Source organism: Impatiens glandulifera, chromosome 8 (genome assembly GCF_907164915.1).
Source record: "Impatiens glandulifera chromosome 8, dImpGla2.1, whole genome shotgun sequence".
Taxonomy (NCBI): Eukaryota; Viridiplantae; Streptophyta; class Magnoliopsida; order Ericales; family Balsaminaceae; genus Impatiens; species Impatiens glandulifera.
Window position 1 is genome coordinate 5,698,237 of NC_061869.1, and position 13,328 is coordinate 5,711,564.

The window sequence follows — 13,328 nt, forward strand, 5'->3', positions numbered from 1 at the left end:
GATTCTAAGGTACTCTCTGATTGAAAATGAATAAATTATAAGGTTTTACAATTCTAGCAACCATCTCAAAAGACTGGATTACATCTACCCATTTGCTGATTCCTTAAACTCATCATCCTAACAGTTGCCAATTGTGAGTAAATTAATAATATAGATCAAATGGTAAAGATTGCAATTTTCATCAATAATCTCTTGGATAGAAGCCATTGACAGACATTCCACCATCAACACAAATAACTTGTCCCGTTATATAAGACGACGCAGGCAAGCAAAGAAAAGCAACAAGTGATGCAACCTCATTCGGCTCTCCAAGTCGCCTCATTGGTGTCCTCGAGTACACTTCCTCCAAGTATTCTTCGTTTTCAAGAACCTAAACAACACAACACAACAAAACAAAAACCATTCACTCAATCTATAAAGAAACCAAACCAACTGAAATCAATAAACCTTCATTTACTTGTTCAACCATAGAGGTCTTGATGTACCAAGGTGCAACAGCATTACTCCTAATATTGTCTTTAGCCCATTCACATGCTAGGTTCTTTGTAAGCTGATTAATTGCCCCTATAACATAAATGATCTCAATCTGTTTGTTTTTTTTTTGAAAGAAGATGCTAAAAATTACCTTTAGTAGCTCCTTGAACAGACATAGATTTCAATGAGACAAAACCAGAGACTGAAGAAGTGAATACAACAGTTCCTGCTCCAGATGTTTTGAGAAGAGGGTATGCAAGTTGACAAAGATGGAAAGAAGATTGAACATTGGTACTAAACAACTTACAGAATTCTTCTTCACTGAATTCCATCATTGGTTTCCTTATATTTGTTCCAACATTATTAATCTATAGTGTTCAAATTTCCAAAATCAATGTAACAGAGAAAGACAATTCCTATTCATTCTGATAAAAGATGGAAGAAGGTACCAGAATGTCAAGTTTTCCATTGAATGAAGATGTAACAAAGTTCATCAAATCCTTTCGCTGAGAATGAATTGATACATCACAGACTGAACCCGTAACTGGAAGATCAACATCTTTCCAATCTCTCAAACATTGATTCAACTCATCTTTATCTCGAGCACAAGTATGAACAGATGCGCCTAATCCAGTCAATTCCTCCACGATTGCATGCCTAAGAATTCGAATTCCTCCAAGATAAGTAAAGATTGAGTTTTTTTATTGGGTTTAGAGATAGAGATGGATATATCAATTACCCTATTCCTCGTGTGCCGCCGGTGACAAGAGCAGTCATTCCGGCGAGCGACCATCTAGATCTGACGCGGAATGAAGCCGTAAGCCGCCTTGAGCGGCGAGAAATGGAAACCGGCGATTGAAGAGACTGAGAAGACGGCGGAAAGACGGCCGTTTGAGTCATGTCGACCGGAGAACTGACTGGAACTGAGATTGCGGCGATTGAACGGCTATCAAATCTTTATATAGTGAACAAAAAATAAGAAAGAGGAAAATTATGAATGATTTAAAAGTTTCAGGGTTGATTTGATTGTTTATAAAATTGACGGGTTGCTCTTATATTTTTCCCAAATTCATTTCTGGGTTAATAACGGTTTTCTGTTTTTACCATTCTGAAAACAACGGTGGATGAGCGTGTCGGATTGACACGTGTACGGCGAGCATGAACGGATGCAAACCTATTTATATTTTTCTTTTTTATTTATTTCAATATCGGTAATAAAAAAATTATTGTGACAATATTTTGGAAGTCTTTTTTTTATAAGAGTTTTTGAAATTTATTTAAATGTACCACCCTTAACTTTAGAAAATTGTCTTGAGAGTAACGTTTTTGTCCGAATTCAGTATTGGTTAGGATTTTAAGAGACCAAATATTGTGACATAGAAAAAAACACATAATTTTGTACCTGTTTTACAGAAAAATGAAAAAATTGATGTTTTTTTTATAGGAAGAAGAAATTAGCCATATAAACAATCCGTCAAAGAGTAGCAAATCACGCTCTTTTTGTCTACTAGCAACTTCAAGTTAGCTAACTGGAAGAATAAGCAGAATGAAGAACCTATAACCGGAGTGAAAAGTCTCTAAAAAGGCGAGCTGGGCTTAGTAGCCGTTCAAGGGAACAAGGATCCCGGGATTACATCTGTGGTGATGTCCTCCTACTCAAAGTTGTCGTCAACCACTTTCCGTCTTGGATATGAGTCAACGACATTAGCATTTTCTTATCATTGTCTCTGTCTTTTTTCCAATAATATTCTCTCTTAAGGCTGACTGTAGTGAACCACGATAATTTTTGCAATCTGTTCCAACACTAAAAATGATATGCATTTTAGTCTCACCCAAATATGGAGAAGAAACAGGAAGATATAAGTAACGATGAATGATCATAACAAAACAAATGAAAAAATTCAATAAATTTCTTCTAGAAAAATTTCATTTTTTTCCCATTATACAACATATATCCATAAAGAGAAAAATCAATAAAGGGTAATTACACAAAGTTGATGTCTTAAGTTCTTTTTCAACTGAAATGTTGTGCTAACCAACAACCTTAGGAAAAAGAAAAAGGTCCTTATGAGGGGGGCCAATAATATTATTGAAAGGACAATAATAGTACAAATAAATCATAACATGTATTACTTTTATATAATTTTAAGCTAGACATTATTTCTTCAATTTGTTTGGAGTATCCTTCCTTGAGTTTCCTCCTCATTATTATCTGCATACAAAATTAGATTTATTTTCAAATTGGATTATTTACATGTTTTGACCTAGTGACAAAAGGCCATACCAAATATAAGTTTGTGACAAATTTCTACTTACATTCGTGTGCGTTTGTCGAAATGGGAATAGGCGAAGCCGGGAAATTAATCGCAACCTTTTCATTTTGCGTTCGATTGTAAGTTTGTTTCTCTTCTTCTTGTTCTTCTTCGTCCTTTTTTACGTTAAGTAATGAACTAACGACTTCTTTAACTTTTTCTACAACACCTGTCTCACCGTCGTTACTTATCATGGCCTCGGTTATTACATTTGAAAGAGCCTTCTCGTCTTCTCCGGGCTCAAGCTTTTGCATAAAGTATTCTCTCATCGAGAAACTCCTCCCCCATGTAAACATTCCCTTCTCCATAGATGACTCGCTAACCGTCGACAATGATTTTCTATGACTAACATCCGACACAATCTTGTTATTAGTCGTGTCAGACACGTCGGCATTTGTAGGAACCACAGAATCACACGGTTCAATTAATTGTGGGTTAGGTGTAGACTCGGCCAACTCCTCTACATCATGGTTGTCTTTTGTTGCCGAAACATTGTCCGAAACAATTCGACTAATCATTCTAGGCTTTTCGTTATCGGTTTTGTTATTTACTACATAAAATTTAAAGATTAGATACAAACATGTTTATATAGAATATAAAGGATTTTGAAAATATAATTATTTTACTTGGGAGGCCACCGCGATTTTCATGTTCTTCATCTCCATCCCCTCTTTCGTCTTCTTGAAATGTGTCGCGTTTTTTCTTACTTAAGCTACGTTTTATCTTCTTTGCCTTCTCCTTCACCTTTGAGAGAACCGATTTCTTGTGATCATGGCTGCCACCCTTTCCCGCATCGCTTACTGCAAATCAATCGAAATGAGAAACTATTTGTTCATATGAATATATTATTTGTTCTTTTGAATATTATTACCGTGGAGAAGTTGTTCAAAGGTTGGAGAGCTTCGAGCTTTCGAAGATTCGGGAGTCATGCAAGTATTAGTATTGATTCTTCTCACGTTCTGGATTTGATCCATTAAAAGAAACAAATTTGAAACTAGATGAAAAATATTTCTTTAAACAATAATAACATGAAGAAATGGTGGTTTAGATATTCGATCAATCCATCTATAGTGGAAAAAAATGGATGGCTGAGAAAAGGTGAGAGATTTGAAATAGGACGAGGGAACCTAATTTACTGCGATTATTACGTTATTTATACAACATATATTAAACCACAAATCAATTAAACTTCGAATAATATTTTTTTGTCACAATGAAAGATAGAGCTAAAACAAGATATCACAATTAATTTGTACAAACATTCAATTATTATCTGCTAAAGAATTAGTACCTTCAGCAACAACTAGTTTCTTGAAAAGATTCACAATATGTTTCTTGAACCAAAATTCCTTCAGATTATGGATCTTAATTCGCGATAAGATCAACTCTCGAATCTCATCGTCACAAGTTTTCAGAGCCTTCAGTACAATGTAGCTTCCGAACTGGTCTTTCATCATTGTCTGATTAAAACAAAAACATAAAGTTTTGATAAGTTTCATTAAATAAATCAAGAAAAAGGAAGAGAAATGTACCAGAAGTGGCTCGTTTCCATCTGTCGATCCAAGAATCTCATTTACTATAAGTTTACGGTCACTATGACTGCCAAAATCCAAACATTTTTGAATGACGCTCGATCCAAACTTGTTCAGGCTTATCTCAACTATGTTTCCAGCTAAGTTTTCAACTATTTTAGAACGGTCCTCGGGTTTTCCATGCTCAACCACAGACTGAACAAGATAATTGGCAAATCTATGTTTTGTGAAGATGGCTAAAGATGATACAGTTCGATTAATCACTCTGCTCTGCGTCAATGGATTCTTGCAATACTTCAATATAGCCTATTCATATGAAGAAGAAGAAGAATAAATTTAAGGAAGTTTGGCTAAGAATGAATTTATCAACAAAAAGGTCATAGTTTAAAACCTGTATGATAAACGATCCATGATTATGCTGTGCCAATTTAACAATTTGATCTAAGCAAACAGAAACAATGACCCCGATATGCTCTTCAGGAACAAATTCAACACATTTCCGGATTACCTGGCTACCTTTATAATCATAAAGACACGTATTGACATGATTATCGAGCTCTCTAACGATTTTTATCTTTTGGTCTATATCCACAACTTCTAATGCCCTCCGAATCACTCGGCAACCATACAAATTAAGGCTAATTGTTAACAAAGAGCCAGAAAGAGTATCAGCCAATTCTTTTCTCTGCAAAGCAACAATCAATCACAACACTATCAGCTTAAAAACTACAGTTTGGAGAGATTCTTAAATAAGACAAGACAAAGATAAGAAAATGTACCTCAAGTGGCTCATTATCATCCGTGGATCCAAGAATCTCATTTAAGATAAGTTTACGGTCACAATGACTTCCAAAAATCAAACATTTCTCAATGACTTTCGATCCATACATGTGCAGACTCATCTCAACTATGTTTCCAGCTAACTTTTCAACTATTTTAGAACGGTCCTCAGGTTTTCCATGCTCAAGTGCACATTGAACAACATAATTGCAAAATCCATGTTTTGTGAAGATGTCTAGAGATGATACAATTCCATCGATCACTCCCCTCTGGGTCAATGGGTTCTTGCAATACTTCAATATATTCTATTCATATGAAGAAGAAAAATAAGAATAAGAAGAAAGCTTGGCCAAGAAAGAATTAATCAACAAAAAGGTCAGAGTTTAAAACCTGTATGATAAAACATCCATTTCTATCCATTGCGAGCTTAACAGTTTGATCCATGCAAACAGAAACAATGGGACTGATATACTCTTCAGGAACATATTGAACACATTTCTCGATTACACGGAAAGCTCTCATATCATAAAGACAAGTTTCAACATGATTATCGAGCTCTCTAACAATCTTTATCTTTTGGTCCAGATCCACAACTTCTAATGCCTTCAATTGAAACCAAACATAATATACATTAGACTTCTATACATATTAGAGCATTCGAACAAACAGAATGTTACCTTCTCAATCACTCTGCAACCAAACACGTCAAAGCTAAGTGTTAACACAGAGCCAGAAAAAATCTCAGCCAATTCTTTTCCCTGCAAAGCTGTTCCATATTGAAAGAACTGAAACCAACAATCAATCAATCAGCTTTTAAGAATTACCAATACAAAATCAATTTTAGTCATCGTTTTACCTTTTGAATAATGTAATTCCCAAACTCGTGCTTCATTAGAGAAAGTGCATGAGGTTTCAATTCAAGGAAGAGCTCGTTTTTATCCTCTATCGTTGCAGTCGCAAGCTTGCTTTGAATAAACCAGCTTCCAATACGAGTCAGACTGCTTAGACAATAGACATGTTACTTATTTTTATTATTCTTTTTCAAGATAAACATGAGAGAATCTAATGAATTACCTGAGTTCAAAACCATGGCCAACAATATCTGAAAGTTCATAAGAAAGAGTGTTTCCTATCATAAAGTCTTCTAGCATATTTCCATTATTCTGCATTTAAATTACAAGTTATCATGAAGGAATTGACCTAGTAATCTTGTTCAAACATGTGAAATTATTACTAGGTTAACCTGAAATCGATTATCCTGTTTGGATACCGTAAGTGGCGGCAACTTAGGGTTTTCAGCAAATTCATCTGTTTCTTTTCCGATCGATCCTTCGTTCATCGTGATCTTCTTCCGAATTTGGAGATATTGAAACGAATTAATCTTGTTCAAACATGTGAAATTGTTATTATTAAGATCTGAAAGCAAAATACTAAGTTAACCTGAAATCTGCAACTCTCTTTGCGGTTTTGACGATCATCTGTTTCTTTTCTATCGCTATCTATCTCGTTTCCGATCGATCCTTCTTCGTCCATCAAGAATGAAAGGATCAAATGCAAGATCACTTCAAATGGAACTGCCGAAGAGAAACTGAAGAAAGGCGGGAAGATATGAAAGAGGGGATATATTCCAAATGTATCATTGAACTTCTTAGAAATGTTTATGTAACCCCTCAAACATATATTTTAATTTTATCAAGTACACATTGTCATAAAAGTGAAAAACTTGTAAAGATAATAAAAATATTAGTTACAATCACTCTTTATTGAAAACAAGTAATTCAAAATCACGTAACTTTATCTTCTTCTTTTTTTTCTAGTAAGAGAAGGATAAACATTGTTTCGAGAAATGATCATCAGACAATTATAAATCTCGTCGTAACGTAATTTTTGATTCGAACTGACCCGTTATGAACGACTATCCCGAAATTAAACAGGAATGGGGTAATTCCATTATGACCTCACTCTAAATCTGCCCCGAACACTAGTAAACATAATTAAATATAATATAATTTTGGAGATTTTTTAATATCATCCCCGTTTCGTTCGATTTTTTCGATTTTGAGAATCCCGCAGAGCATCATTAATAATTTTTTTTTTAAATAAAAATTATACAATAAAATTATATAAACCAATATTTTAATATAATATATATTATATTATATTAAAAATTTATATTATTATAAAGAAATAACCTTACTACTCTTATAAAATATAGTGAATAAATAAATATATTGGTGATTTAATATATTTAATTATGTTTATGGTGTTCGGGGCAGAATCAGGGTGAAATCGGGACGAGTCGGGGCCGGGGACACAAATACCATCCCCGCCCCATTCCCGTACGGTTTTGGAAAAAAAACTATGTTTTTGTAGAGCGGTTTCAAATTACCATCCTTAGATATAAGGGGATTCCCAAAACGAAACGGAGCAGGAATGGTAGTACAAAGAAATCCTCGAAATAGAATGGGACGGGAATGATATATGCATTCCCCGCTCTATTCCCCATTGTCATTCCTAAATAAGAGGCTACGAGCAAAAAACGACCCACCAACCACTGAAAGTATTATTCGAATTATAAAACTTCGGATGAAAAAATTCGATTTGACAAAATAAAATATCACATGAAATAAAACACTAATTTAAATTTGAGTGACGAGAAATAAATGAAACACCCTTCAATGACAAAAGTAAAATGACTTTTGAATAAAAAAATGTTTATGGGTGAAATATGTCAAAATTATTTGAAGATGATCATAACCTTTTATCATATATGACAATAGTAAGTAGGATTTCAATAATAGAAATTTAGAAACTTAATAATGATTTATGTTTTTTTTTTGACATACAATGATATGAAAAGGGTAAGACATCTGTGCAATTCTCTATTTATTTACTTACTCTTTGTTTTAGTTAAAAAAAAGACATCGCCTTTAATACCATTCCAATACTTTTGGTAGAAGAAATATATTTTTTTATCATATATGCAAATAGCTAAATAAAATAAAATAAAATATGATCATATTGTCATCTTCTTAACATTAATTTGTACCAAAATTATATAGCTATATTATTATTGTACCAAAGTTTGTGTATATTTCATTCACACTACTAACTCACTCCTGAAAACTACACCAAAACATGAGATTCTTGATAATCAATTATTGTTATCTGCTAAAGAATTTGTATCTCCAACAACAGCTAGATTATTGACACGATTCCCATTGTATCTCCTAAGAAAACTATTATCCGGATCAAAGTTCTCAATTCTCGACAAGATCATCCTAACTTGTTCATCGTCACACGATGCCAGAGCCACCTTTACAATGTGCTGTCCACACTGGTATTGCATTATTGTCTGACCAAATCAAGAAAAGAAGATCATTTTGGAGAAATTCATTCTTCAATAATTCCAAAAAATGAAAGAAAAGATACCTGAAGTGGCTCATTCCCACCAGTTGATCCAATAATCTCATTTACAATAAGTTTACGGTCACCACGACTGCTTAAAATCACACAATATCTAATAACGTTCGATGCAAACTTATGCTGGCACATTCGAACAATGCTTCCCCTGAACTTTTCAACTATCCTAGATTGATCCTCGGGTTTTCCATTCATAAATATATGCTGAACTCATCAATATTTATGGGGATCAATTGTTATACTATAGGAAAAACAAAAAAAAAATGAAAAAAACAACAAATGATACCTGAACAATATGATTTCCATATGGATTATTTGCCAAGATCAATATAGATGATACAATTCCATCAATCAATCTAGTTTGAGTCATTGGATTCTTGCAATACTTCAATAATCTCTATTCACATCATGAAGAAAAAGTTAACGGAATACATTCAGATGAAGAAGAAAGAATGAATCAACAAAATGTAACAGTTTAAAACCTCTATGATAAAACCTCCTGGAGTATGGTTTGCCAATTTATCAATTTGATCTAAGCAAGTAGTAACAATGAGCGCGATATCTTCTTCGGGAACAAATTGAATACATTTTTGGATTGCATGGTTAGCATTCGGATCATAAATATACATATTGATATTTTTTTCGAGCTCTCTAACTATTCTTATCTTTAGGTGCATATCTGATAATTCTAGTGCCATCTCAATCACTCTGCAACCATACAAATTATGGCTAAGTATTAACACAAAGCCAGGACGAGTCACATTCCAATATCTTCTATACCAAGGCATCCAACGTTCATAGAACTGAAACCAAAAATAGTAAACTTTGAAAAAAAGATCAGTTTGGAGAAAATCTCATTTAAAGAAAAGGTACCCAAAGTAGCTGTTTTTCATCTGTGGATCCAAGAATCTCATTTATGATATGTCTGCGGTCAGAATGATTGCCAAATTTCAAACAATCCCGAATGATTTTTGATCTATATTTGTGTACACTCAACTCAACTATTTTTCCAGATAAATTTTCAATTATTTTAGTACGATCCTCCGGTTTTCCATGCTCCAGCATAAACTGAACAACATAATTGGCGAATTCATTTTTTCAGAACATGAATAAAGATGATACAATTCCATGGTTCTTGCAATTCTTGAATAAAAAATGAAGATTGGTCAAGAAAGAATTAAAAACCTCTATGATGGAAGCACCTTGATCACACTTTAGCAATTTAGCAGTTTGATTGATGCAAGCAGAAAAAATGACCGCGTTTTGCTCTCGGGGAACACATTTAACACATTTGTAGATTACATGTTTAGCACTCCCATCAAAAAGACACCTATGAACAACAGGATTGAGCTCACTAACGATTCTTATCTTTTGTTCAACATCAACAATTCCCAATGCCTTCAAATTGAAACAAAAATATTAGATTTCTATATATATGAACTGAAAGCATTTGAACAAACAAAATGTTACCCTCTGAATCACTCTGCAAGCATTCCGATTCATGCTAAGATCATACACACGCCCAACAAATTCATCAACCAAAATTTTTCTCTGCAAATCTTGCCCATGTTGAAAGAACTGAAACCAACATCATCAGTTCGAAATTCACCAATACAAAATCAAATTTAGACATGTTTTTACCTTTTGAATAACCAAATTCCCAAATCTGTTTTTCATTAGATCCAATGCATGAGGTACCAATTCAAGGAAAACTTCATTTTTTTCCTCTAAAGATGCAGTCCTAAGCTTGTTTTGAACAAACCAACTTCCAAGTTGATCCTTACTAAACATGTTACATATTTAAAAAAAATCATTTTCAATGTTTTACCATTTTCAAGATAAACTAGAATCTAATTACCTGACCTCAACCAAATGTCCCTTAATTTCGGAGAGTTCAAAACGTTCGATTGTTCTTTGTCGCAAATGCACTAGTATATTTTGATCAGTATGGCCATAATTCTGCATTATAAGTTATATCATGAACTAATCTTGTATAAAATCATGAAGGAAATAGAAAGGAAATGGACAATAACTTGGAGTAGCAAAGGCGGCAATAACTTTGGGGCTCCGAGCTTTACACCAACTTTTGTTTCTTGTTTCGAGCTTTTGAGCAATCCTGGGTGGTCCATCGATCTTCTTCCGAATTCGGAGATTTAAATAAAACTCAAGAATGATAGGTTATAATATTATGATCTAAAATATTTGTTCTTCAAGTGAAATATTATATATACTGAAATAAGAAGACAAGAAATTCAAGAAAATGAAAATCAGTTGGACAAACAGAATTAAGGCGGGAATGATTTGAAAGGGGATAAATTCCAAATGTATCCCTCAACTTCTGAAAAATATTTAAATAATAAGTTTTCTATTTATAATAAATTATGATCTTGAGAGACATAATTAAGAAAATAATATAACATATGATTTTTTATTTTAAACAATTATAATTTCTTATCGCTCGTGATGTTAACTTTTTATCCTCTAATTATTAACGTATTTTAACATTGTTACGTACATGTATTGGTTTCACAAATACACTTGGATTAATCTAGTATTATTTATTTATATTTATTTAAACACTTTAAGTGATTATTGAAATCATGCTATACATTTTGTTAATAGTTAAAAATGAGGTTATAAATATATCATTCATTGATAAGTTATTTCTTACGCAATCTCATCATCTGAATTTGTGGAGACACATAAAACAGTGATAAAATATGAAAACTCGTGTCCTAAAAATTAGGAATTTGTATTCTCACACCCGGATCATTTAAAAAAAAGTTTAAAATTGAACTAAACAATGTAATAGGAATAGGAAGTGGTAAGTCAATAACATGCATCTAGACCTAGCCCTAGAATATATACATATTTTGTTCATGTTTAATGTAACACATTGAATATTGACAAATTTTCTTAAAAACTGCAAAATTGAATTAAGATTTAAGAAAAAAATTTGTTTTAGTGTACCTTTTGTTGGTCACAACTTCCTCTATTAAAATGACTCATTTGCCCAATATTTGTAATAATATTTCAAAAACATCATATAGCTATACAAATGTGTATAGGTAACTCTTAAAAACCCTAATTAGAATATCTCCAGAAACAACTAGCTAGATTCTTGAAGGATCAGTCTTTCTGGGACAAATATTTCTCTAGACGATACATCTTAATTCGCGACAAGATCAACTCTCGTTGCTCACCATCAGACGTTTTCAGAACAGTAAGTACAACAAACTTTCCAAACTGGCCTTTCACTATTGTCTGATGACCAAAAATAGAAAGTACTGATAAGTTTCAATAAATAAACCAAGAAAAAGAAAAGAAAAGGGTACCTTAAGTGACTTATTTCTATCCGAGGATCCAAGAATCGCATTTAAGATAAGTCTACGGTCACAATGACTGCCATAAAACAAACATTTCTGAATGACTTTCGATCCAAACTTGCTCAGGCTCACCTCAACTATGTTTTCAGCTAACTTTTCAGCTATTTTAAAACGGTCCTCAGGTTTTCCATGCTCCAGCACAAACTGAACAGCATAATTGGCAAATACATTGTTTATTAAGATGACTATAGTCTATTCATAGGAAGTTTGGCCAAGAAAGAATTAATCAACAAAAACCTGTATGATATTAGTTCCATAAGTATGTTGTGCCAATTTAACAATTTGATCTATGCAAGCAAAAACAATGACCCCCGTATGCTCTTCAGGAACAAATTCAACACATTTCTGGATTACATAGTTAGCTTTCGAATCATAAAGACACGTGTCAACATGATTATCGAGCTCTCTAACGATTTTTATCTTTTGGACCATATCAACAAGTTCCAATGCCTTCAAATTGAAACACAAATATATATATTAGATTTCTATACATTTTATATGAACAAACAGAATGTTACCTTCTGAATCACTCTGTAACCATGCTGATCAATGCTAAGTCTAAACACATGACCAAAAAGTTCCTCAGCCAATCCTTTTCTCTGCAAATCTAGTCCATGTTCAAAGAACTGAAACCAACAAACACCATCATCTTAAAACTTAATTACCAACACAAAATCAAATTATAGGAATCTTTTTTTACCCATATGATAACGTGACTCCCAAACTTGTCATTCATTAGAGTAAGTGAATGAGGTTTTAGTTCCAGGAAGACCTTATTTCTGTCCTCTATCGTTGCAGTTTCAAGCTTCTGTACAATAAACCTGCTTCCAATAGCCTCCTGACTGCTTAGACAGGTTACTTCTTGTTATTGTTCTTTTTCAAGATAAACGAGAGAATCATATAAATGATATAATTACCTGGTTTCAACAAGATACCCAACAAAATCTGAGAGTTGAAGATAATGGATTTCGCTGGAGGGGGAACTATAGGCATCATTCTGCATTTATGTTGCAAAATTATCAAGGAATTTGGACCTATTAATCTTGTTCAAACATATTAAGGAAATCAAGGCCTGAAAGAAAAATACTAGGTTAACTAACCTGATCCTCTTTGGATACCGTAGTTGGCGGCAACTTAGGGTTTTCACCATCATCTGTTTCTTGTCTCTCGCTGTCTATCTCGTTTCCGATCGATCCTTCGTCCATCGTGCTCTTCTTCCGAATTCAAGAATGAAAGATTCTAATATTCCGATCAGTCTAAAATCTTTTCTTCAATAGAAAAAGATCATCAAGATTTATGTAAACCCTCAAATGGAAACCAGTTGAAGCATAACTGAAGAAAAGCAGGAAGGATATGAACGGGATAAATTCCAAATGTATTGAATTATTTAAGTTAGCCCTTTAACAGAAAATCGTACGAAA

General features: G+C 33.3%; 2 protein-coding genes across 2 annotated transcripts; both read right to left on the minus strand.

Moving 5' to 3' along the window:
- Nucleotides 1–85: 85 nt before the first annotated feature.
- On the minus strand, nucleotides 86–1,423 carry LOC124911808 (tropinone reductase homolog At5g06060-like). The gene is made up of 5 exons (XM_047452327.1): nucleotides 1,214–1,423; nucleotides 924–1,131; nucleotides 626–842; nucleotides 458–564; nucleotides 86–370 (listed from the first exon to the last, which is right to left on the minus strand). Exons 1-5 carry the CDS (start codon nucleotides 1,372–1,374, stop codon nucleotides 182–184), a joined length of 882 nt encoding a protein of 293 aa, XP_047308283.1. The 5' UTR covers nucleotides 1,375–1,423; the 3' UTR covers nucleotides 86–181.
- Nucleotides 1,424–11,650: 10,227 nt separating this feature from the next.
- Nucleotides 11,651–13,112, minus strand: LOC124912779 (pumilio homolog 2-like). Its single transcript, XM_047453426.1, has 7 exons — nucleotides 13,008–13,112; nucleotides 12,825–12,904; nucleotides 12,608–12,749; nucleotides 12,426–12,533; nucleotides 12,145–12,357; nucleotides 11,857–12,051; nucleotides 11,651–11,785 (listed from the first exon to the last, which is right to left on the minus strand). Exons 1-7 carry the CDS (start codon nucleotides 13,110–13,112, stop codon nucleotides 11,651–11,653), a joined length of 978 nt encoding a protein of 325 aa, XP_047309382.1.
- Between the last annotated feature and the right edge of the window lie 216 nt (nucleotides 13,113–13,328).